At 41.9% G+C, this 24,153-nt stretch overlaps 1 protein-coding gene across 3 annotated transcripts in view; it reads left to right on the plus strand.

Moving 5' to 3' along the window:
- HSD17B6 (hydroxysteroid 17-beta dehydrogenase 6) overlaps positions 1–24,153 on the plus strand; it is a 48,276-nt gene that overhangs the window by 14,111 nt on the left and 10,012 nt on the right. For 2 of the 3 annotated variants that reach the window (XM_007081517.3, XM_015537288.2), the window contains exon 2: positions 20,601–20,933. In XM_007081517.3, coding sequence (XP_007081579.2) covers positions 20,621–20,933 — 313 coding nt within the window. In that variant the 5' untranslated portion in view covers positions 20,601–20,620. Of the gene's footprint in view, positions 1–2,144; positions 2,304–20,600; positions 20,934–24,153 lie in introns of all 3 variants that reach the window. The other variant, XM_042992561.1, reaches the window with a different exon arrangement.

The raw sequence follows: 24,153 nt of genomic DNA on the forward strand, positions 1-24,153 counted from the left end.
GTGAAAATGCCATTAGAATTTTGATAGGGATTGCATTTATTTATTTATTTTTTATTTTTTTGTTTTTGTTTTTGATAGGGATTGCCTTTAATCTGTAGATGGCTTTGGGTAGTATGGGCATTCCAACAATATTCTTTTTTTTTTTTTTTTTTTAATTTATTGCTTTAAGCAATCTCTACACCCAATGTGGAGCTCAGACTCATGACCCCCAGACCAAGAGTTACATGCTCTTCTGACTGAGCCAGCCAGGTGCCCCAACAATATTAATTCTTCTGATCCATGAACATGGGATGTCTGTCCATTTATTTGTGTATTCTATTTCTTTCATCAAAGTCTTATGGTTTTCATTGTACAGATCTTTTACCTCTTTGCTTAAATTTATTCCTAAGTATTTTATTGTTTTTGATGATATTGTAAAGTGAGTTTGTTTTCTTTATTTCTTTTTCAGGTAGTTCATTATTAGTGCATAGAAATGCAACTGATTTTTATATGTTGACTTTTTTTATCCTGCAATTTTACTGAATTTGTTTATTAGTTCCAACAGTTTTTTGGTGGAGTCTAGGATCTGCTGTATATGTTGAACCGTCCTTGCATTCCAGGGATTTGAAACTGGAAGTCATCCTAGGACTCCCCCATCTAATCACTAGGTCCTAGGACATCTGCCTCTTGTATATTCTAAGTCCTCCCTTCCTCCTCAAACCCACTGCATGGCCAACTCTTTCATCTGCATGTCTTCCTTCAGATGTTGCTTTCTCCATGAGGCCTACTCTGACCACTGTATTTAATGCTACAAACTATCCTTCCTCCAGTACTCTTGATGCCCTTTATTCTGCTCTTCCTATTTTTTCCAAAGTGCATACACTCTTCTAACATGTTTATTATGTCTATCGTTTATTTTATTTATTTATTTACTTACTCACTTACTTACAGTGAGTGCACACACACGAGCAGGGGAGGGGCAGAGGGAGAGAGAGAATCCAAGCTGGCTCCATGCTTAGCGTGGAGTCCAACGTGGGGCCCCATCTCACCACCATGAGATCATGACCTGAGCTAAAATCAACAGTCAGACACTTAACCAACTGAGCCACTGAGGCTCCCCTGTTTTACTTATTTAAAAGCTTTATTAAGATATAATTCACATATATAGTTCATACATTTAAAGTATACAATTCAGTTGCTCTTAATATATTCACAGGGTTGTGTGATCATCACCAAAATCAATTTTAGAATATTTTTATCATCCTAAAAGGAATTCCCTTACTCTAGCATTCACCCACCATTTCCTCCAAATTCCTTCAACTCATCCCTAGGCAGCTACTCACCTACTCTTTGTCTCTATAGATTTGCCTCTTCTGGAAATTTCATGTAAATTGAATCATATTGTACAATATGTAGTCTTTTGCAGCTGATTTCTTTCACTGAGCATAATGTTTTCAAGGTTCCAAAGCAACTGCACCATTTTATGTTTTCACCAGCAGTGAATGAGGAGTGAGCACTTAATGCAGTGCCTGGCACATAGTGGGTGCTCAATAAATGCTTATTGAATGTATGGATAAGAAAATGTAGGACACAATCTACATTTTTTAGCATGCCATCCAACAGCTTTCCTGATCAGGTCCCTACCTATTTTTTTCCAGCATTGTCTCTTGCTATTCCATGGCCTCTAGCCTTATAAACCTCTTTGCCTTCTTACATCCTGTTCCTGCTGCCTGGGGTATCCTTCTTGTCCTTCTGCTTTGTGTGCTGAGCTTCCGTTCACCTCTAACAATATGTCTTCCCTTAATCCTTTGGCAAAAATAGGTGCTTTCTCTTGTTGTCTTCTCCACATTTTCTTAATAATTTGTTTCTATTTTGGGGTACCTGGGTGGCTCAGTTGGTTGAGCATTCGACTTTGGCTCAGGTCATGATCTCATGGTTAGTGAATTCGAGCCCTACATCGTGCTTGCTGCTGGCAAAGCAGAGCCTGCTTCTGATTCTCTGTTCCCCTCTCTCTGCCCCTCCCCCACTCATGCTCTCTCTTTTGTTGTGTGTGCGCTCTCTCTCTCACAAAAATGAATAAACATTAAAAAAAAACATGTCATCTTGAAGACAACCTCATGTTTATTTAAAAAATAATTTGTTTCTATTTCTACATCCCCTACTAGTTCTGCGAGCTTCTTAAGGATTGGCACTCTGGTACTCTTCTACTCATCTGTGTATCCTCAGTGCTTACCCAGGGCATGGCACACATTTAATAAATGTCTGTTTCAATGAACAAGTAGAGGAAATAGCAAGAGCAATACCCCAGAGGCAGAAATACACTGGTAAGTTTGAGAAACAATAAGTTTTCTAACTTGATTTGTTAAAAAACAAAATTCAACTGAGTAAATTTGAGGATCTAATTGATTTTATTAAATGATTCATGAATTGGGTAGTATCCCATTTAGCAAGTAGAGGAGAGCTGTACTGAGCTGTTTCCTTGGAAAAAGAAAGATTTCTAAAGGCAGTGAGAGTGCATTTAAAAAAAAAATTATTAGCAAGGAATGTATTATTTAGGCAGGATTGCCCTCCTAAGGGGAAAGAGTCTATGGGGGATTATCTCCTAATGTTGACCAGGAAATTCAATTTTGGCTGGTTAAAGTTACATTCCCAGGGAGGTTGAAACTGTAGTTAGCTTAGGTATTAAATCTTGGTATACAGATGTTATGCCCAGAATTCGTGATCCCCAAATACCGCCAGGGAGCCGCGTCCGATGTAAAAGCAAAAGAGCCTTTATTCGAGCTAGCTCGAGCTCAATCCCCTACCTGCACCGACGCAGCGGTGAGATACAGGGGAGAGAGGGCGAGTTTCAAAAGGACAAAGGTTTTTTTGGGGACTAGGGGCAGTTGGTGAGGTAATGGCTATGGCCTCAGCCGATTGGCTGGGGAAGGGTCCTGGGGAAGGGTCCGAATCCTGTTAGGCAGGTGAGGGGGGGGGTTACTCAAGGGGAGGAGGTGTGGTCAAGGTGAAGGACACAGAACAAGATGGAGTCCGCCGGCGTAGGCCCGCCCTTTCACAGACATGGGGCCTTAACATAAGTGACTCCATTTGGGGCCTATGGTTTTCTTTTTAAAATTACCCCCTCTTGATCAGACTCTCAGTTTAAGTGAGACATGATAAAAAAATTTTTTTTGAGATATGATAAAAATTTAAAGAATTAGCACCACTCTCAGCTACCATTCTGTAGTTTTCATAGCTTTTAAAAAACAAAATTCAACCCAGTAAATTTGAAGATCTAATTGACTTTATTAAATGATTCATGAATCAGGCATCATCCCATTTAGCAAGTAGAGGGGAGCTCTGAGGAGTTATACAAAATGGGAGGTTTTTATAGGAAGGAGAGTAAAGCAAGAAAGTTGTTAGTAAAAGAAAAGGATTGTTCTAGGCAAGGTTGCTTTCCCTTAGGGGGAAGAATAAAGGATCTTACCATGCAAATTACCCCATTTTCCTTTGGGGGATGGAAAAGGCCCAAGTGGCAGGCTCATAGGTGCTGATTGCAAAATTCCTGACTCACTGGTTGAGCCTGTATTTCTCGGGGAGGATGAAATTACAATTAAATTAAGTATTAAGCCCTGGTTTGGGGACTTGACCTATGCGACACCATTTTGGGCCTGTGGTTTTCTTTCTTTCTTTCTTTCTTTCTTTCTTTCTTTCTTTCTTTCTGTCTGTCTGTCTGTCTGTCTATTTATTAGGCTCCATGCTGGGCATGGTACTTGAACTCAGGAACAAAGTGGAGCTTGAACTCATGACCCTGTGATCAAGACCTGAGCTGAGATCAAGAGTCGGTTGCCCCCCTGAGCCACCCCAGGTGTCCTTGTGGTTTTGTCTTTTCTTTTCCTTCTTTCTTTCTTTCTTTTTTTTTTTTTTTTGTTAATGTTTATTTTGTTTTGAGAAAGAAAGAAAGCCTTGTGCACATGCATGAGTAGGGGAGGGGCAGAGAGAAAGAGGAGAGATTCCCAAGCAAGTTCCAAGCTGTCCTCGCGTAGCCCTATGGGCTCAAACTCACGAACCATGAGATCATGACCTAAGCTGAAATCAAGAGCTGGATACCTAACCAACTGAGCCACCCAGGTGCCCCCGTTTTCTTTTTAAAACAGCTTTTGTTGATCTTTTGTTATTCAAAGGTCATGACGTGTTTTTGCCTAATCTGAGATATTCACAAGTTACAACTTCAGGTTCACAATTTTTGAGTCAGTTATCCTCTTTGTTCTTTTTCTGATGTCTAGTCTTAAGGAGATCATTTGGTTGGTGGTCAGTGGCTGTGAACATACATTTAAAACTTTTTTTTTTTTAATGTTTGTTTATTTTTGAAGGAGAGCAAGGCAGAGCATGAGCAGGGGAAGAGCAGAGAGAGAGGGAGACACAGGCTCCAGGCTCTGAGCTGTCAGCACAGAGCCCGATGTGGGGCTCAAACTCACAAACTGTGAGATCATGACCTGAGCCGAAGTCGGTGCTTAACTGACTGAGCCACCCAGGTGCCCCGCATTTAAAACTTTTGAGAGAATACAACACACCGGGGAGATTATTATGATTATTATAATTCCCAGTGTTTGAAGTGTACTTTGAAGCCATGGTCCCCAAGATCCAAACCAATCAAAATCAAATAAATCAAACAAAGACCCAATGGAAGGAGTCACCTTTTTGAGCCAAGTGGCTTATTCAGTGATCTTATGTAACTGAGTTTTAACCTTCCCAGAAGTATTAATCCAGGTATAGCACGTGGTGTTGGCCACAGCAGAGACACCTTGTTCAGCTAACATATCAAGGGCTATCCTATTATGAAGAACAACTTTGACTAGAGAGTCTAAGGATCCTTGTTGGGCAGCTATTGTTTTAGCAAAATTCTGCAATATCTTCAAGAGTTAGGGAGAAGTTTCTGATCATATTCTCATTTATATTTACTCCTAAACAGGAAAGTATGGCCCTCCAAAAAAAGTGAGTCCTAAGACGTGAATGCCTCCGGGTAGGTTTTTTCTAATTTGGTAATGACAGTCCAAGGAAACTGACCAATGAGATGTCTTGTTTCACTTGTGAAAATTTAGGGACACAGATAACCTAAGAGGCATTGCCCAGCTGTGTGCCAGCTATCTAGGCATTGTAGCCCCATGGATAATGATAACTACCATGGACAAAGGCAAACCCTGACAAGGCACAAACCAATTCCACTAAGGAGGCACTGTAAATGGACAAGTAGGAGATTTTGATGACAAATCCAGTAGTCTGAAAGGCAAAGGTTTCACTCCTAGCCATGGCCCAGGAGATGTGGATGATAGTGTTGTCTTTCCAGGTGAGTGCCAGAGTAAAGGAAAGAAAGGGAAGAAGAAAGGGTTTTGTATTTAAAGTATGAAGTCTTGATCTGGCATCTTGGCAGGAAGCAGTCTACCTCAATGTCAGCTACTTCTCTTCCTAGTCACTTTGATTTGGAAGTCTCCAGCCCCTGGGTAGGACCAGATGTCAGGTGGGACCTTATTCAGCTATGAGATACATGTCCAATGTTTAATTCCCTGAAGTTTGGCTGCCATCTGGGTAGCAAAGAGGATGTGATGTAGTCACTTCTAAGGAGGTTCAAAGGCAGTTTGAACTTTTCTCTTTTCTTTTTCTTTTACCTGTTTTTCTCTTTTCTCTTACCTGTTCCAAACCAGAAGGATGGGAGAAAATTGGAAACATTAATTTGGAGAGTTGTAGCCAGATTTTTGAGGAGACTAGAAGAATTTAGGATCCAGTCCAATTTACAGGTTTATAACAGAACCTCAAAGACAATTAACCAGATTAGAATCTGGTTACAGACAAAGATGTAAACATAATTTCCTCTCTCCAAAACTACCCTCATTTTTTAAATAGTAAAAATAATTTGTTTGCATTAAACCTTGCCTGATTATTTATGTAAGTGCAGCAAGAATGAATAGTGAGTGACTATACAGGCTCTTTGTAAAATTGCTTTGCTGGAAACGTGTAAGCAAGGTGCCACGTTGATTTTGTTTAAGGGTCTTTATTGACTCTGTAAAGTTACCCTTTGTTCCTTCAAACTGTCTAGTCATTTTGGAGTCCTTGCCCATCTCTTTAAAATACGACATTCCGGGAGCATCTGAGTGGCTCAGTCTGTTGAGCGTCTGACTTCGGCTCAGGTCCTGATCACACATTCGTGGTTTTGAGCCGTATATGGGGCTATGTGCTGACAGCTCAGAGCCTGGAGCCTGCTTTAGATTCTGCGTCTCCCTCTCTCTCTGCCCTTTTCCTACTTGCACTCTGTCTCTCTCTGTCTCTTAAAAAATAAAATCAAAAAAATGTTAAAAAAATATGACATTCCAGTTAAAGCTTTGGTAATATAACCAATGTTTCTAACTATGTCCTGTTAAAAGGAGAACAGATTCTCACTGAATTTATGTAAATAGCTAGTTATTTTGTCATGACAAGAATACTCAAGAGTTTTTGGAGGGATTGGGCAGGGAGAGAAAGTAAATGTTTAATCTTTGTTCACAAAGTTATATATCACCAAATTGTTGGTAGTTTAAATATGAAATATGAAAAAGCAAAATTTAAAACAAATTTTTAAATATTTATTTATTTTGAGAGAGAGAGAGAGAGAGAGAGGAGCACGAGCAGGGGAGGGGCAGAGAGAGAGAGAGAGAGAGAGAGAGAGAATCCCAAGCTAGCTCCATGTTGCCAGTGCAGAGTCTGATGGAGGGCTCGAAGTCACAACTTGAGGTCGTGACCCGAGCTGAAATCAAGAGCTGGATGCTTAACTGACTAAGCCACCCAGGTGCCCCTTAAAAAAAAATTTTTTTAATGTTTATTTATTTTTGAGGGGGGGGGGCAGGGCACGCAGAGGGAGAAGGAGACACAGAATCCAAAGCAGGCTCCAGGCTCTGAGCTGTCAGCACAGAGCCCGATGCAGGGCTCACCCCATGAATCGTGAGATCATGACTTGAGCTGAAGTCGGATGCTTAACTGACAGAGCCATCCAGGTGACCAGGCGCCCCTTAAAAAGCAAAATTTTAGAGAACCAGTGATGTTTTATTTATTGTATTGTATTGTATTGTATTTTCATTTCATTTTACTTTATTTCATTTTACTTTATTTTATTTTACTTAATCTATTTTTGAGAGAGAGAGAAAATGAGAGCAGGAAAGGGGCAGAGAGAGAGGGAGATACAGAATCTAAAACAGGCTTCAGGTTCTGAGCTGTCAGCACAGAGCCAGATGCAGGGCTCGAACTGGTGAACTATAAGATCATGACCTGAGCCAGAGTAGGATGCTCATCTGACTGGCCACCCAGGTGTCCCCGTTTTAAACAAGAGTCATAAAAATTATAATCCTCTTCCTCAGTTCATTTAGTCCTGTGTTATTAATTCCTATTCTGTTTGAATACAGTTTTTCCACTAGTTTTGGAAATTCTTACCCAGTTCAGTTGTATGATCTAAAAGTTACCAGAAATCTATATTCTGGAGTACTTGTTAGATTCCTTTTCATGAACTTCTCTGAAGGTAAAACACATTTGCAGGAAGCGTTTGTAAAAACAACTGAGTAAAACAGTAACTGTGTGTAAATGTCTTAAAAAGGTCATGGTTAAAGGTCTGATTAGAGTTCATTACAATGTGACTGACAATGAAATTTGGTTATTTTGGTTACACAACACTTCAAGATAATAACTAGAATTACAAGTGATAGCATATTCTAGGACATATCAAATTTCTAGGTTTCATACAATTTGTAGAACACTTATTTACATAACATGTATCTACATAAATATAATCAAGGAAGTAGCATCACTTATTTTACAACACTTCCCGTGAAGTCTAACATACCAAATAAACCTAATTGGTTTCATATTTCTCTTTTATGAGGAGAACAAATCTTTTAAAATGTTCTAGGGACCTTTAGGAAAACTTAAATGTTTGCCGTCAAAAGACTTCTTTAGAATTTGATTTTAGAAAGTTTGTCAAAAGATATCAGAGAGACTTTAAAACGCTTGGTCAAATAGGATCATAGGTCATTGTGAAACAATACTCAGTTATCCATTTAACTAAAGTGACATTAGGACTTTGTGGACAAATGCAGAAAGTTAAATAGTTGTAAAAAGCCTTAACTCTTTTAACATTAAAAAAACTCAGTTTTTTTTCTTCTGAGTAATGAAGATCTGATAAAGATAAAACATAGAACCTTTGTTTCTCTAGGCAAATTACATTAAAGGTAAAGATAAACCCTTTTTACAGTGTTTTATTAAGGACAGACCAATAATCTAAGAAAACCATCCTTTTAACAGAGGAAAACCAAAATCCTAATTTTGCACCAGTATACTCTTGACATTAAAACTCAGTCTTAAACAAATTCTTTTAATCTTAGCCAGCTTGACCACACATTAAACTTCCTTGTCAATGATTCCTTTTCCACAAACCTTTTACAACTTCTGTTATAGCAAATACTCGATGCCCAGGAAGAGACAAGCGACATGCACTTGGGGAATCAGGAAAGACTGTTTATTTCACACAGGTGCCAGCCTAGCAGAGTCGCCTCCAAAGGCTGAGCCCTGAGCCTTGGCGTCAGCCTCTTTGTGGGTGGGATTGCAGGGGCTCAAGAGGAAAGAAAAAAAAAAAGAAAAAAAGGGAGGGCCAATTACCAGTTGTGCTGTGAGGGCAGTTGGTGGATGCAGGAAGAAAGCAAGATTACAGAAGCCAAAAACAAGTAAGGGGCGTATCTGGCCTTGGACATCTGGCTGGCCCCTTTTGTCTTGCTTTTACCAGCTTTCCTTCTCACTTCCTTTTTTATAAAATTAAAAAAAAAAAAAAGTTCTACGACGTTTTCTTTTTTTTTTACATTCAGATTTTGTCCTAAGTTTTCTGCCTTTAAATAACCAGCATCCCATCTAGCAAGTAGAGGGGAGCTTCACTGAGCTTCAGTAAAGGAAAGGTTTTACAAGGCAGAGAGAGGGCATTGCGTTGTCTAGGCAAGGTTGCCCTTCTGAGGAGGAATGCGTCTATCAGAGGATTACTTCCAAGAAATCCAGTTTGGCTGGTTAAAGATTACATTCCGGCAGGGGTGGGGGGAGTTCAAACTGCAGGTGATGTATTAAGTCTTGGTTTACTGATGTGGGGCATTAATGTAAGTGACTCCATTTTGGGCTTGTGATTTTCTATTTAACAACTGCAAACTGGCCTTTGTGAGTTGGATTATAGATGCAGGGCCTAAAATCATCTGGTGAAGGGATTATACTTTCTCTGGTGGGCCCCTGGGGAATGCTGAAGGGGAATGACATGGCTAAGACTGGGCCTGAGAAAAGTTAACCCAGCAGTGGTGTGTAGAATGAACTGGAAAGTAGGAGACAAATTAAGAGGAGGCTTTAGGGGTGCCTGGGTGGCTCAGTCGGTTAAGCGTCCGACTTCAGCTCAGGTCATGATCTCACAGTTAGTGGATTCGAGCCCCGCGTCAGGCTCTGTGCTGGCAGCTTGGAGCCTGGAGCCTGCTTTGGATTCTGTGTCTCCCTCTCTCTCTGCCCCTCCCCCACTCATGCTCTGTCTCTCTCAAAAATAAATAAAGATTAAAAAAAAAATTTAAGAGGAGGCTTTAGGCCAGATGAGAAGAGTGAAAGTAAAATCCCAGGTAGGGTGTAAGAAAGGGCAGAGGAGTGAGAAATAGTATTAAAGAATCTGTAAGGTTTGGTTTCCTTTCCAACCAAGGTCCAGCAGAATAGCTCCCACAAAGAAGGGTGGTGAGAAGAAGGAGGGTTGTTCTGTCATCAAGGAGGCAGTGACCAGAGAACACACCATTCACATTCACAAGTGCATTTACGGAATGGATTGCACGAAGTGTGCCCCTCAGGCACTCAAAGATATCTGGAAATTTGCCATGAGGAGATAGGAGCTCCAGATGTGCATGTTGACAACCAGGCTTAACAAAGCTCTCTGGGCTAAAGGACTAAGGAATGTGGGCTAAAGGAGTAAGGAATTGTTGCATCCACACGACTCCTGAAACAGAATGCTTCGGGCACCAGTGACAGTCACAACAAAGTTTATTGCAATGAGAGGCAAGGCCAACCCGATCGGGACCGACACTCTTGACCAGAGTGCGGCCTCAAACAGCCAGGGTGCAGAGTTTTTATAGCCGACCACATCATCTTATCATCACCTGGGAACAGAACAAAGAAATAGTCCCCAGATGGGGGTGGAAACAGTTCAGACCTTCTGCGGTTAAGCTGCAGCCAGTTGACCTCCTTGACCCTGCCTCTGGCCCACCTTCTCAAAGTTCTCGACATGCCCTTGCCCCTATCCAATCAAACACCAATCCAGTTGATTTCCCTTGAACTTTTGTTCCCTTGATTGATAGGACAAGGCTGTTATCTCTTAACCTACAGTGTCAAAACAAAGCTGTTATTTCCCAAGGCTACAGGTTAGCCCTACACTACAATTTAACCCTTACAGGATGTTCCATACCATATCTGTGTGTGGTTGTCCAGAAAACATAATGAGGATGAAGATTCACCAAACAAGCTCTATATGTTGGTTACCTGTGTACCTGTCACCACTTTCAAAAATCTATAGTTAATGTATATGAGAACTAGTCACTGATGGTCAAATAAAGGTATAAAATGGCCAAAAAAAAAAAAAAAAAAAAGAAATCTGTAGGGTTTGGAAAGGGACTGAGTGTGAAACGTGAGAAAGATGGAGGAGCCAAAGACTGGGCAAGGCTTTGCAGCCAGGTGCTAGGCAGAATGGTCAGGTTGAGTAGTGCTGTCTTGGCTTACACTTGCTTCTATGTGTGTTTGTGGAATTAGATACTTTCTAAATATCTACAGAGAGGGGCATCTGGGTGGCTCAGTTGGTTAAGCATCTGACTTCCGCTCAGGTCATGATCTCGAGGTTCATGAGTTCGAGCCCCACGTTGGGCTCTGTGCTGACAGCTCAGAGCATGGAGCCTGCTTCATTCAGATTCTGTGTCTCCCTCTCTCTCTCAGCCCCTCCCCCACTCTCTCTTTCTCAAAGATAAATAGAAAAAACATTTTAAAAATAAAAAAAGTATCTACAGAGAAGGAAAAGGCCTGCAGGGACATGTACTGTGTATTGTATTATAATTACTACTTTCAAGAAAAAGACAAATTATGCAGGGAATACAACAGTGACATATAATCGTAGTCAATCAGTTGGGTGCAGTGGCATTGCTTTTTGGTTTTGTTAAAAACAAACAGGGTCTTCCAGAAGTGGTTAATTGTTTATTCAGTTCAGTTACATCCTGGACTGAAGCCTTGGTGTAGGTGCTGTGTCCGTTATAAAGATGAATCAATCACAGAACCGCGCCAGGCATACCAGTCCAGGTGGAGAGCTGAGTTACATGGGAGAGGTATGAATAGATTGTTATGGGAGAGCAGATCTATCTGCTGGTTGACGATCTATCTGCTGGTTGAGAAAGCTTTGTATGGAGGAAGTGTGAACTGCTGAATCTTGCAGGACAAGATACTATTTGACATGCAGAGGTGAGCAACAAGGGCATTTATGGAAAAGGAATGGGAAGAACAGAGCACAAAAAAATGGAGAACAACAAGCTTTTTGGTTTGGGTGGAACATAGGCAGTGTGAGTGGGCCTTGTACACCCAAAAAAGGTTTTACGTAGATTTAGATGATTTTTAGTAGGTTCAGTGCTTTTCAGGCAGTAAGATCAGCAGAGCTGTGCTTTGGAAAACTTAACCAGAGAGCACTGTGTGGATGAGACGGGAAGGGACTGACGCAGTGGGGGTAGTGAGTCATGAGGTCTGTGCAATCATTGTGCCCATTTTTCAGATGTGGAAACTGAGGCACGGATTTAGGCAAAAATTAAGTCAATTGTCCGAAGCCAAACAGACGATGAGTAGTAGAGACAGGATCAAATCACTACACCCTACTATCTCTCCCCTGAACACTTACCATGGTCTGGCTCTGGCCTACTTTTCACACCTAAGCTCCCTCCTCTCACAGTCAGAAGCCATCACCTGCTCCGCCTTGACTACCCAATTCTGGGAACACGTTCCATCCTCGACTTCCTTTTTTTTTTTTTTTTTAAGGCTTCTTGATAGGCCAAGCAAGAGGCACTGAGCGTTGAAGGCTTGAACAATGGATGTGGCCATAGGAATGAAGAGGAGGGGACAGATGCTCCTTGACAGCCTCATCTCCTCAAGGGATGCATTTGGCAAGGAGAGGAACTGTCAGAGCCTTGAGACTAAAATGTAATACAGATAGAAATTGGGAATTCTAGAGGAGAAGCATTTTTAGGAGAGAAGATGATGAGTTCTGCCTTGGATATATTGAGTATCTGGCTAAACGTCTGGCTGGAGGGTATTTAAGGAAATTAGAAATGCAGGACAGAGCCTCAGAAAATGGTCAGGTCGGGCTTATAGATCTGGATAGCTGTGTGGAGGGGAGAGTTGAAGCCTTAAGAGGGAATGAGATTGCCAAGGAGGGGGTGAGGAGCAGGCAGGGAAGGATTCTGGGACAGAACATTGGGGAATCTTTGCATTTAGGGTGTAAGGAAGGAGAGGAGGAGCCGAGGGGGAGGAAGGAAAGGGATGCTGTGATGGAAGCAGGAGAACCAGGCAAGCGGAGTATCTTGAAAGTCAAGGATGGAGGGGCGCCTGGGTGGCTCAGTCGGTTAAGCGTCCGACTTCAGCTCAGGTCACCATCTCGCGGTCCGTGAGTTCGAGCCCTGCATCGGGCTCTGGGCTGATGGCTCAGAGCCTGGAGCCTGCTTCCGATTCTATGTCTCCCTCTCTCTCTGCCCCTCCCCCGTTCATGCTCTGTCTCTCTCTGTCTCAAAAATAAATAAACGTTAAAAAAAAAAAAAAAAGGAAGTCGAGGATGGAACGTGTTCCCAGAATTGGGTAGTCAAGGCGGAGCAGGTGATGGCTTCTGACTGTGAGAGGAGGGAGCTTAGGTGTGAAAAGTAGGCCAGAGCCAGACCATGGAAAGTGTTCAGGGGAGAGATAGTAGGGTGTAGTGATTTGATCCTGTCTCTACTACTCATCGTCTGTTTGGCTTCGGACAATTGACTTAATTTTTGCCTAAATCCGTGCCTCAGTTTCCACATCTGAAAAATGGGCACAATGATTGCACAGACCTCATGAGGTTTTTATGTGAGGATCTGTATGTGTGTGTGTTGCTTTGAACAGTGCCTGGCACAAGTTAAGTTCTAAATGACTGTTCACTATTATTACTATGTGCCAAGCTGAGGAGTTTTGACTTTCCCTGTGGGTGATGGGAGTCATGGACAGGCCCCAACAAACGCATGGCATGATCTGAAAGCAATCACTTCCTTCACCCAAGACCCAGTTGGAATCTGAGAATCAGATAAAATCACTAGAAAAAAGAAAGTGCTAACTATTGCAGTGATATCTGAGAAGGAAGAAAGATAAAAGGCCTTGGGAATTGGCTGCTAGGTCCTTGGTGAGCTCTGAGTTTCCAGGGAGTGATGGGAATAGATGATGGAGTACAAGGGTTTGGGGAATGCATGGGCCATGAGACAATAGAGACCCCATACTTACGCTCTTTGAATATTTTGACCATATGGGGTAAGAGGATGGTTATCTAGGAGGTGGGAGGGTAGCATGGAGGAGGAAAGACAAAAGAAGCAGCCCAGAAGACAGACAGTATAGAGACATTTAGAACAGAGATGTCCGCAGTGGACGTTGCATACCCTGAAACGTGAGGCAAAATGTGGGTATGAATTAGATTGTGCAGGCCATTGGTTTGGAAGTGAGGAGGATGAGCTGATCTGGATTTTGGCAGGGAGGCAAGATGTGAGCTCATCTGTGGAAGGAGAGCCCGACGATCATGAGGTTGGGAAATTGAGAAGGTTGGGAAAGACTTGGAACAGGTGTTATTGGGAAAACAGGGGAAAACAGGACAGGGGTCAGATAGAGGCAGATAGAGGATTTATCTTGTATAAATGAAAGTCCAACCAAGATGGGGTATCATTGATTTGTTGTAGAAATAACCAGTCTGTTTTCTGGCCTTTCTCTAGTTCCGCTTGGCACTAGGGAATGTGGATGGTAAAGGCTTTGGGGGTGCCAGGAAAACACCCCTCAAGTAGCTGGCCGTGGGACCTAGATTGTGTAAGGTGGTAAATGAAGCCATAAGAGGACTGTAATAATAGACTGAAGAAAGAGAGGGCACAGTGGGAGGAAAGAGACAGGGAGGAGTGAGGGAAGGAGGGGAAAAGCCCTAAAGATGAGGGGGCTGTAGTCAGAGCTGTTTCAACTTTCAGGCTCTTCGTGGGGGAGCATCTTCAAACAATGAAGATGAAGTTGGTGGGGGGTGGGGGAGGTGGTCAGGCCTGAAGTAAATAGTAGATATTAATTTATGCATTGTGATTATAAAGGTATTTCTGAGTTCAACTTCAAAACTCCTTAAAGAAAATTAACCAGGCAGCAGCATGTGGATGAGAAGGAAAGAGACTGACAATGTTGTCAGAAAGCTAAGTTCTTATTACCGTAACAGGAAGTCACTTGAAAACGTCTAGCATTGATAAATCAAGAAAGAGCAGTAAAAACATATACATCTCCTGGGTCAAAGGCGGAAACATAAATGATTGCACAGCTTTTGTAGATGAATGGTTGTAAAAACAAGCAGGCTACTGTGGGTTCCATATTTGAAGTAGTCAAGGCATCTTTAGATATTTTAGATATTTGATTGGTGTTCTGGTTTGGCCCATGTTTGGAGATTCTGTCTGGCCTGGCCAATCTCTTCTCCCAATACAGTCTTCTTGCTGCTAAGTATGCCATGGTTGAATAGTAATACCCAGGGAGGCTGTGCGGCCTAAACTTCCCTCTAATTGGGGAAATGGGTTTTCATCTTTGATTAGCATCAGAAAATTACTCTTTTAGTCAACTAACAGGCAGGAGGAAGCCCTGTTACTACAGTGCACCAGAGAATGCCGGTTGGGCAGAACAGAAGCAGTTGACTACAGAACATAAGGCTCTCCGATTGGAGAAAGACTGAAAGCTTGGGGTGGGAGAGAGAATGGGGAGGTGGCGGGAGAAGGGGAAAACACGTGGGAAGAGGGAGGGAGCATTAAATATCTCTGTCAACTATTTTCTCTCCCTCACTAGCTCCTTCATGTTTACTCCCTTACACCCTTGGTGGTTCTGGACCCAATTACAAATGTGTTGGTGGGGAAGTGGGGGAAGGTTTCTCCCTGCCCACAAGCAATTCTCTGTGACACCAGCTGGATGTCCTCCAATTCAACTCAGTTCTGACACTCTCTACCAGGAGATAGCATCAGATTCCACAGATTCCACAGGTTAAAAGTTCAGTCCTGGGGACGCCTGTGTGGCTCAGTCGGTTAAGTGGTTAAGCGTCTAACTTCAGCTCAGGTCATGATTTCATGGTTCGTGGGTTGGAGCCCTGCATTGTGGGCTCTCTGTTGTCAGCGCACAGCCCGCTTCAGATCCTCTGTCCCTTTCTCTCTGCCCCTCCCTTGCTCTCTCTCTCTCTCTCTCAAAAATAAATAAGCATTAAAAAAAAAAAAAGAGTAGAAAACATCTTTAAAAAAATTTTTTTTTAACGTTTATTCATTTTTGAGAGATAGAGAGAAAGCATGAGCAGGGATGGGGCAGAGAGAGGGAGACACAGCATCTGAAGCAGGCTCCAGGCTCTGAGCTGTCGGCACAGAGCCCAACGTGGGGCTCGAACTCACAAACTGAGATCATGACCTGAGCCAAAGTCGGATGCTCAACCGACTGAGCCACCCAGGTGCCCCGAAAACTAATCTTAAAAAAAAAAAAAAAATTCAGTCCTGCAAGACTGCTACCCAACCCCCACTTTAGGTGCCAGTTGCCTTCAGGTGCCACTGATTATCACCAGTGCTTCCAACTGACTGGCTACACATTCGAAGTTCCAGTGGCCCCCTTTCTGGGTTGTATTAATTTGCTAGAGCACCTCATAGAACTCACAGAAACACTTAACTGTAAGAACAAACTGCTGGTTACCAGAGGGGAGATGGGTGGGGGGGATGAGTGAAGTAGGTGAAGGGAATCAAGAGCACACTGGGGTGCCTCAGTGGCTCTGTCAGTAGTCATGATCTTGAAGTCCGTGAATGCAAGCCCTGCCTTTGGGCTCTACACTGACAGCTGAAAGCCTGGAGCCTGCTTCGGGTTCTGTGTCTCCCTCTCTCTCTGCCCCTCCCCCACTCTCACTCTGTCTCCTTCAAAAATAAACAAACATTAAAAAAATTTTTTAAAAATCACACTTACAGTGATGAGCACTGAGCAATGTAGAGAATTGTCAAATCACTATATTGTACACCTGAAATGAATATAACTATGTTTACTCTATTGGAATTAAAAAAAAAGAACTCACAACAATATCTTACGTACTAGGTTACTGGTTTATTATAAAAGGATATTACTTGGGAACAGCTAGACGGAAGAGATGCATAGGGCAAGTAATGGGGAAAGGATGCAGTTTTCATGCCCTCTCCCAGCGTGTGGCTCTCCCCTAACGTCCATGAGAAGTTCTTTGAACCTTATTCTGTTTTTTAATAGAAGCTTCATTACATAGGCATGACTGATTTAAATCATCCACCATTGGTGGTTGAACTCAATCTCCAGCCCCTCTCCCCTTCCCAGAGGTGGAGGCGTGGGTGGAACTCGTTCTAACCCTCCACATTGTTGGTTCCCTCATCCTTAGGTGTGATCCCAAAGTAACCTAACAAGACATCACTTAGGAAATTCCAAGTGTTTTAGGAACACTGTGCCAGAAATGGACAAAGACTGCATATATATTATTTCTTAAAAAATTTTTTTTTTACAATTATAGAATTTTACTTATTTAATTCTTTTTAACTTAATTTTATTTTTTTAAAATTTACATCCAAATTAGTTAGCATATAGTGCAACAATGATTTCAGGAGTAGATTCCTTAATGCCCCTTGCCCATTTAGCCTATCCCCCCTCCCACAAACCCTCCAGTAACCCTCTGTTTGTTCTCCATATTTATGAGTCTCTTATGTTTTATCCCCCTCCCTGTTTTTATATTATTTTTGTTTCCCTTCCCTTATGTTCGTCTGTTTTGTCTCTTAAAGTCCTCATGAGTGAAGTCATATGATTTTTATCTTTCTCTGACTGGCTAATTTCACTTAGCATAATACCCTCCAGTTCCATCCACGTAATTGCAAATGGCAAGGTTTCATTGTTTTTGATTGCCGAGTAATACTCCATTGTATGTATATACCACATCTTCCTTATCCATTCATCCATGGATGGACATTTGGGCTCTTTCCGTACTTTGGCTATTGTTGATAGTGCTACTATAAACATTGGGGTGCTTGTGCCCTTTCAAAACAGCACACCTGTATCTCGCAGATAAATGCCTAGTAGTGCAATTGCTGGGTCTAGGGTAGTTCTATTTTTAGCTTTTTGAGGAACCTGCATACTGTTTTCCAGAGTGGCTGCACCAGCTTGCATTGCCATTTAAAAAAAATTTTTTTTTTTTTGGTATGGGCATTAAAAAAAATTTTTTTTTTAAATATGAAATTTATTGTCAAATTGGTTTCCATATAACACCCAGTGCTCATTCCAACAGGTGCTCTCCTCAGTACCTATCCCATTTAAAAAAATTTTTAATGCTTATTAATTTATCTTTTTAATGTTTATTTATTTATTTTTGAGAGAGAGAGACAGAGCACGATCAGGGGAGGAGCAGAGAGCGAGGGAGACACAGAATCTGAAACAGGCTCCAGGCTCTGAGCTGTCAGCACAGATCCTGACGCGGGGCTCGAACTCACAAACTGTGAGATCATGGCCTGAGCCGAAGCCGGACGCTCAACGACTGAGCCACCCAGGCGCCCCTTTAATGCTTACTTATTTTGAGAGAGAGACAGAAAGACAGAGCACAAGGCGGGGAGGGGCAGAAAGCGAGGGAGACACAGAGTCGGAAGCAGGCTCCAGGCTCAGAGCTGTCAGCGCAGAGCCCAACACGGGGCTCAAACTCATGAACGGCGAGATTACGACCTGAGCTGAAGTCAGATGCTTAGCACCCATATATATATTTCTTATTATAAATCACAGTATCACAACCCTTCAATCCCCTGGTAGCTACTGCCTTCTTTCCTCAGACTCTTTTGAAAAGAATCTCTCTTTGGCTCCGCTTCCTGCCCTCCAGTCCATCCATCAGCCCACTGCAGTCTGACTTCTTTACTGTTAACTCCCTAAGAGCCTTATTTAGATCACCAGTAACCTGCTATATTCGTGGACCTCCACGTGGCAGAGTTGATCTGCATTAAGCCCCTATTCCCTTGGCTTCCTTTGGCTTTCTTTCTCCTACTTCTCTGACTCATTATTCCGGTTATTTTCTTCTCCTTTGTTTCCCCCGCCCCGGATAGTTTCATTTAATTTATTTATCTAACAGCATTTATCTAACAACATAGCACTAGTTATGTACCATTCACTGTGCCGGATGCGGATGAATACACAGACCGGCCTCTCAAAGGCTTTATAGTTTACAACTGGGGAGAAGCAGTGCAACAAGTTAGCGGACGTTAGGATACACACTCGAGTGCAGGCTGCCGTGGGATGCTAGGGAGGGCGTGGTCTAATTTGTTAGGCCAGGGGTCAGGTTAAGAGGGATCAGGAAAGTCTTCTGCCTGGACCACTCTTCCCCCACTTGCCCAGAGCTATACCTAATCTCTCAGTGCTCATCTATAAAATAATGTGGCAGTCATGGAGGTGTGTTCCTCAAATGTCTTTTCAAGAGAATCTGCTTTGAGGAATGCCGTTACTCACATCCTCCAGCTGTTGCCTTTAGATCTGATATGGTGTGTATACTGAGGCACACTTCTGGGCACTGCCAACCAGTTGACTGAGTATGGTGGCAGTACTAGAGCCCAGCCAGTACTGGCCAGTGTGGGATTCTCCTGGGCAGTATTTAATCAAAGATCCCCAATTGGCTTGGCTGCTGTTCTGCAGTTTAAGGAGCTTACTCTCAACTCCTCCTTCCTTCTCTCTCTTCTTTTGGAGGCATCAGACCTGCATTATCACCTACTCCTACGCTTTCCCCTTTATCCTCTAATGGTGTTTTCCCCAGGGAATCACTTGCATGTCTAAGTCTGTTTTGGCATTTGAACCTAACACAGGGATATGACAGGGCCTGCCTTACAGTGCTGTTGTGAGAACAGAGTTAATGTATGTGAAATGCTTAGAACAGAACCTGTTACACAGCAAGTGTTATGCTATTATTGTTGTTAGCTATTATTATTGTATTATCCTTTAGATCTCAACTTCTATTTTACTCTCTCTAGAAACCTTCTCAGATCTCCCCAGAGTGCTCCAACAGCATCCTGTCCTTATTTCTATTCCGTTGCTTTGTTTTCTTGTTGGCCTTCACACTTGGACAGTGAATTCAATGAATAATAGAAACTTGTTGTGTCTATTGTTGTGTATCAGTGCCTAACATTGTGTCTGACTCATAGGAGATGTTAACTTGATGTCTGCTGAATGAAAATGTTAATTCAGCTGAGTACTAACAGATGAGTGTTATTTGCCAAGTGGATGATGTCTGGGAAAGAAGCAATTGTTGAGAGAATTGTGTACTGTGGCGTGAAAGGCCTGTACTCTGTGGGGTACTGAAAGCTGCTTGTTATGAGTAAAGAGTAAGGTATAAGAGAGATGTGGTAAAAAAGAAGGCTAAGGAGTAGGTCAAGGGCCAGAACATGGGCAAGGCCTGAATGCCAAGCCAAGGAGTCTGAATTACGTCGACCCAACCTTATACAGGCATTGGGGTGCAGGCCTTATGATGTCCTAATGGACTTACCCATCTTTGATGGTGTTTTATGTCTTTATGAATCATGTGTTAGTTCACCCAACACTAAATTGTGCCAAAATGGTGGCTGTTTCTCTAGAACTACATGAAGAAATGTAGGCATAATCATTTCAACAATGCATCTGATTGGTCTTTATTTACAAGCTGCTTTGGCTGCACAGTTGGGTCTCTTAACTGATCTCTTTGCCTTCATCACAGTCCATTTAAATATACCTTCCACTCCCATTGTGAGACAGATCTCTCTAAAATTAAATCTGCTAATCTTACTCCTCTATTTAATACCTTCCAATAATAGCACACTCTGGATACCTATAAGACAACGTCCAGATTCCTTAGTGTGACCCACAAGGAACCCCATAGTCTGAGCCTTCGCTACCTCTGTATGTTCTGTACTGCATGGTGCTGAACTGCTTATAGGTATTAGGAAGTTATGCTGCTCACCACTTCATTTATGTACACACTGTTGCTGCCTAGAATGTTCTTTCATCTGGGTCTACTTTTTGAATGCTTAGCTATCATATAGGCAGTAGTTACAACATCACTGCATCTCTGAAGCCATTTCTAACTTTGTGGGCAGTGGTTTGCAGCCTCATTAGACTATGTGTATATTGGTATGGCACCCCCCACAATGCATTGCACTTGTTTGGTTCCCTCCAGTTCCCTTTCTAGACTGTCGTTCCTTGAGTGTTACTGAAGATGGAGTCCCCAGCACCTGGGGGAATGCCTAGCACAAAGCATATACTCCATAGATAACTGGTTAAAGGAAAAAGGACAGACTAAAATAAAAGCTCTTCTCTTTCTTTTGAAGGGGAAGGAGATCCCCTCACCATGTGGCTGTACCTGGCGGCCCTCGTGGGCCTGTACTACCTCCTGCGCTGGTACCGGGAGAGGCAGGTGGTGAGCGACCTCCGAGACAAGTACGTCTTCATCACGGGCTGTGACTCGGGCTTCGGGAACCTGCTGGCCAGGCAGCTGGACCTGCGAGGCTTGAGGGTGCTGGCCGCGTGTCTGACAGAGAAGGGGGCAGAGCAGCTGAGAGACCAGACGTCAGACAGGCTGGAGACGGTGATCCTGGATGTCACCAAGACAGAGAGCATCTCTGCGGCCACCGAGTGGGTGAAGGAGCGTGTGGGAGACAGAGGTATAGAGAAGTATTTTCTCCTTTCATTTACTTAGGCATCAAGATGTTAAAAGTTTTCTCTCTCTGTATAAGATCTCAAAAGCAGGGTTTAAAAGGCTGACTTTTCCATTTGAAGGACAGTCGTGATCTTATGTGGTGTTTCATTTCCTTAACAACGTTTACCTTGAAAAATGAGCCCAGTAGATTTGAAGCTGTTATCTCACCTTGCCAATGGAATATTTAAAACCACAATTCTTTGTGTTTGAAGAATTTTCAAGGTATTCTTAAGAAATTGAGTCTTCTCCCCTTGGCTACCATTTAAAATATAATCATTCCTTCAGTCAGCCTTACATGTGAAAATTGACTTGGAAATTGATTTCAATATATTATTTCCTGTTTTTGGGTATACTCCAGGCAGAGCTAGGAATTATACATAGTTACAGCCTCTGCGCTTTGCACAGCACTTTATTTCTGTTGTATGGTTATTGGTATTGTTTCACACTTTGCTAGAGCGTGAGCTCCTTGAGGGCCCCCCTTACCCATTATTGTATTTCCAGTTTCTGACATATTCCCAGGTACCTGTTAAGGACTCAACAAATGTTGAATAGATCTCATTTACTTATAGTTTTATTCGTTACTTTGGTGCCCTTGATATTAAAATCATCACTTGTTCCTTACACCTGAATTTCAAACTACTTGCTGGACTGCTCATCTGGAATTTCTGCTGGTGCCTCAAACTCACCAAACCTAAAGGAAGACTCTTTACCTTACCTCTTCCTCACCAAATCTGGTTGTTGTTGTTGTTTTGTTTGTTTCAGTCTTTCTCTCTGTGTACTATGTCACTATTCCTGCAGTTACACACACTTGTTGCCTCAGAGCCTTTTTCCTTCCTTATACTTTCAACATTTTAGTATCCCCATGTTCTAAATGAATCTCTTGTAAATAGCATATAGCTACATGTAAAAAAATAATGCAGTTTTTTTTTTTTTTTTTTTTTTTACCTAGGACATTTCACTCATCTACACTTACTTAATTGTTCATATGTTTGGATTTATTTCTATGACATTCTTTTTATGCTTTTTATATGTCCCATTTTTTTCTTGCTTCTTTTCCCACTTTTGAATTGATTGAATTTTTATTCCACCTTTTCCATTACTAAGTTGAAAGTAATATATTCTGTTTCTTAATTTTTTTTAATGTTTATTCATTTTTGAAAGAGAGAGCACAAGCAGGGGTGGGGTGGAGAGAAAGGGGGACACAGAATCCAAAGCAGGCTCCAGACTCCGAACTGTCAGCACAGAGCCGACTTGGGGCTCAAACCCACGAACCGCGAGATCATGACCTGAGCCGAAGTCAGACGCTTAACTGACTGAGCCACCCAGGTGCCCCAAAAGTAATATATTCTGTTTCGTTAGTGGTTTCTCTAGGACTTTTAACTGCATGTTTAATCATTCAAGTGTAAAATTAACATCTTTGCCTTCTTCTGATGAATCCAAGGCTCTCAGAACACTTGAAGTCTATCCCCTGCCCCCCCCCCCACATGATGGCATTGCTGTTATATATTTTATTTCTATTTTTTTTTTTTTTGGCCCTACAATATATATATTTGTTTAGATTTATTTCCTGTTTACCATTTTGTTTGCTCATCATTCTTTTTAGAATCTTCCATCTAAAATTACTTTCCTCCAGGGGCCCCTGGCTGGCTCAGTCAGTGGAGGGAGTGACTCTTGATCTGGGGGTTTTGAGTTCAAGCCCCACACTGGATAGAGATATTACTTAAAAACATAATCTTAAAAAAAATAAAATAAAACTACTTTCCTCCAGACTGAATATATTCTTTAGAATTTAGAAAGTGTTGTGGATAAAATCTGTTGTTTTTTTTTTAAGTTTATTTATTTATTTTGAGAGAGAGAGAGAGAGAAAGCATGAGTTGGGAGGGGCAGAGAGAGAGGGAGAGAGAATCGCAAGCAGGCTCCACACTGTCAGCACACTTGGGGCTCATTCTCACGAATTGTGAGATTATGATCTGAGCCAAAGTTGGATGCTTAACCCACTGAGCTAACCAGGTGTCCCTGTTTTTCTTTTCTTCCTTTTTTTTACATTTCTATATTATTTATTTATTTATTTATTTTAGGTAATCTCTATACCCAAGGCAGGACTTGAACTCACAACTGTGAGATCAAGAGTTGCATGCTCTATAGACTGAGCCAACCAGGCACCCTTCTTTTTTCACATTTCTTAAAGTGTCTTTATTTTGCCCTTATTCTGGAAAGATATTTTTGCTAGGTAAGCATTTTTAAGTTTACAGTTATTTTCTCTCAGCATATTGAAGATATCGTTTCATTGTCTTCTGGCTTCTGTTGTTGCTGTTGTCAGTTGTCAGCCTAATTGTTACCTTGTAAGATTGTAAATAATCTTTTCTTTTATTTCTGACTATTTAAGGATATTCTATTTCTTTGATTTTTTTTTTTAAACATTGGAAACATTTTATTTTAATTTTTTTTAAGTTTGTTTATTTTTTTAATAGTCTCTACACCCAACCTGGGGCTCAAACTCAAGACTCTGATATCAGGAATTGCATGCTCTGGGGGCACGTGGGTGGCTCAGTCAGTTAAGCATCCAACTTTGGCTCAGGTCATGATCTCACAGTTTGTGGGTTCAAGCCCCTCATCAGGCTCTGTGCCAACAGCTCAGAGCCTGGAGCCTTCTTTGAATTCTGTGTCTCCCTCTTTGTCTCCCACTTGTGCTCTCTCTCTCTCTCAAAAATAAATAAACATTAAAAAAAAAATAAAAAAAAAAGAGTTGCATGCTCTTCTGACAGAGCCTGCCAGGCATCCCTCTTTCTTTGATCTTACTAAAGCTTTACTTTGGCTATATAGATGTGAATTTCTTTATTTATACTGCTTGGGACTTGTTTGGCTTCTTGAATCTATGGATTAGTGTCTTTCAACAATTTTGGAAAATTCTCGGCCACTGTTACTTCAGATATTGCCCTTGTTCCATTTCCCCTCTTTTTTCTTTTCTGATAGATACGTGTTAGAAGTTTCTTATTTTGAGGCACCTGGGTGGCTCAGTTGAGTCTCTTGATTTCTGCTTGGGTCATGATCCCAGAGACATAGGATCCAGCCCCGCACGGGGCTCCTCTCCTGGCTTGCTCTCTGGAAAAAAAAAAAAAGAAAAAGAAGTTCTTACTGTGTTCTTATGTCTCTTTTCTTTCACATTTTCCATCTCTCTTTTTTTT

The sequence above is a fragment of the Panthera tigris genome, chromosome B4, assembly GCF_018350195.1.
Source record: "Panthera tigris isolate Pti1 chromosome B4, P.tigris_Pti1_mat1.1, whole genome shotgun sequence".
NCBI lineage: Eukaryota > Metazoa > Chordata > Mammalia > Carnivora > Felidae > Panthera > Panthera tigris.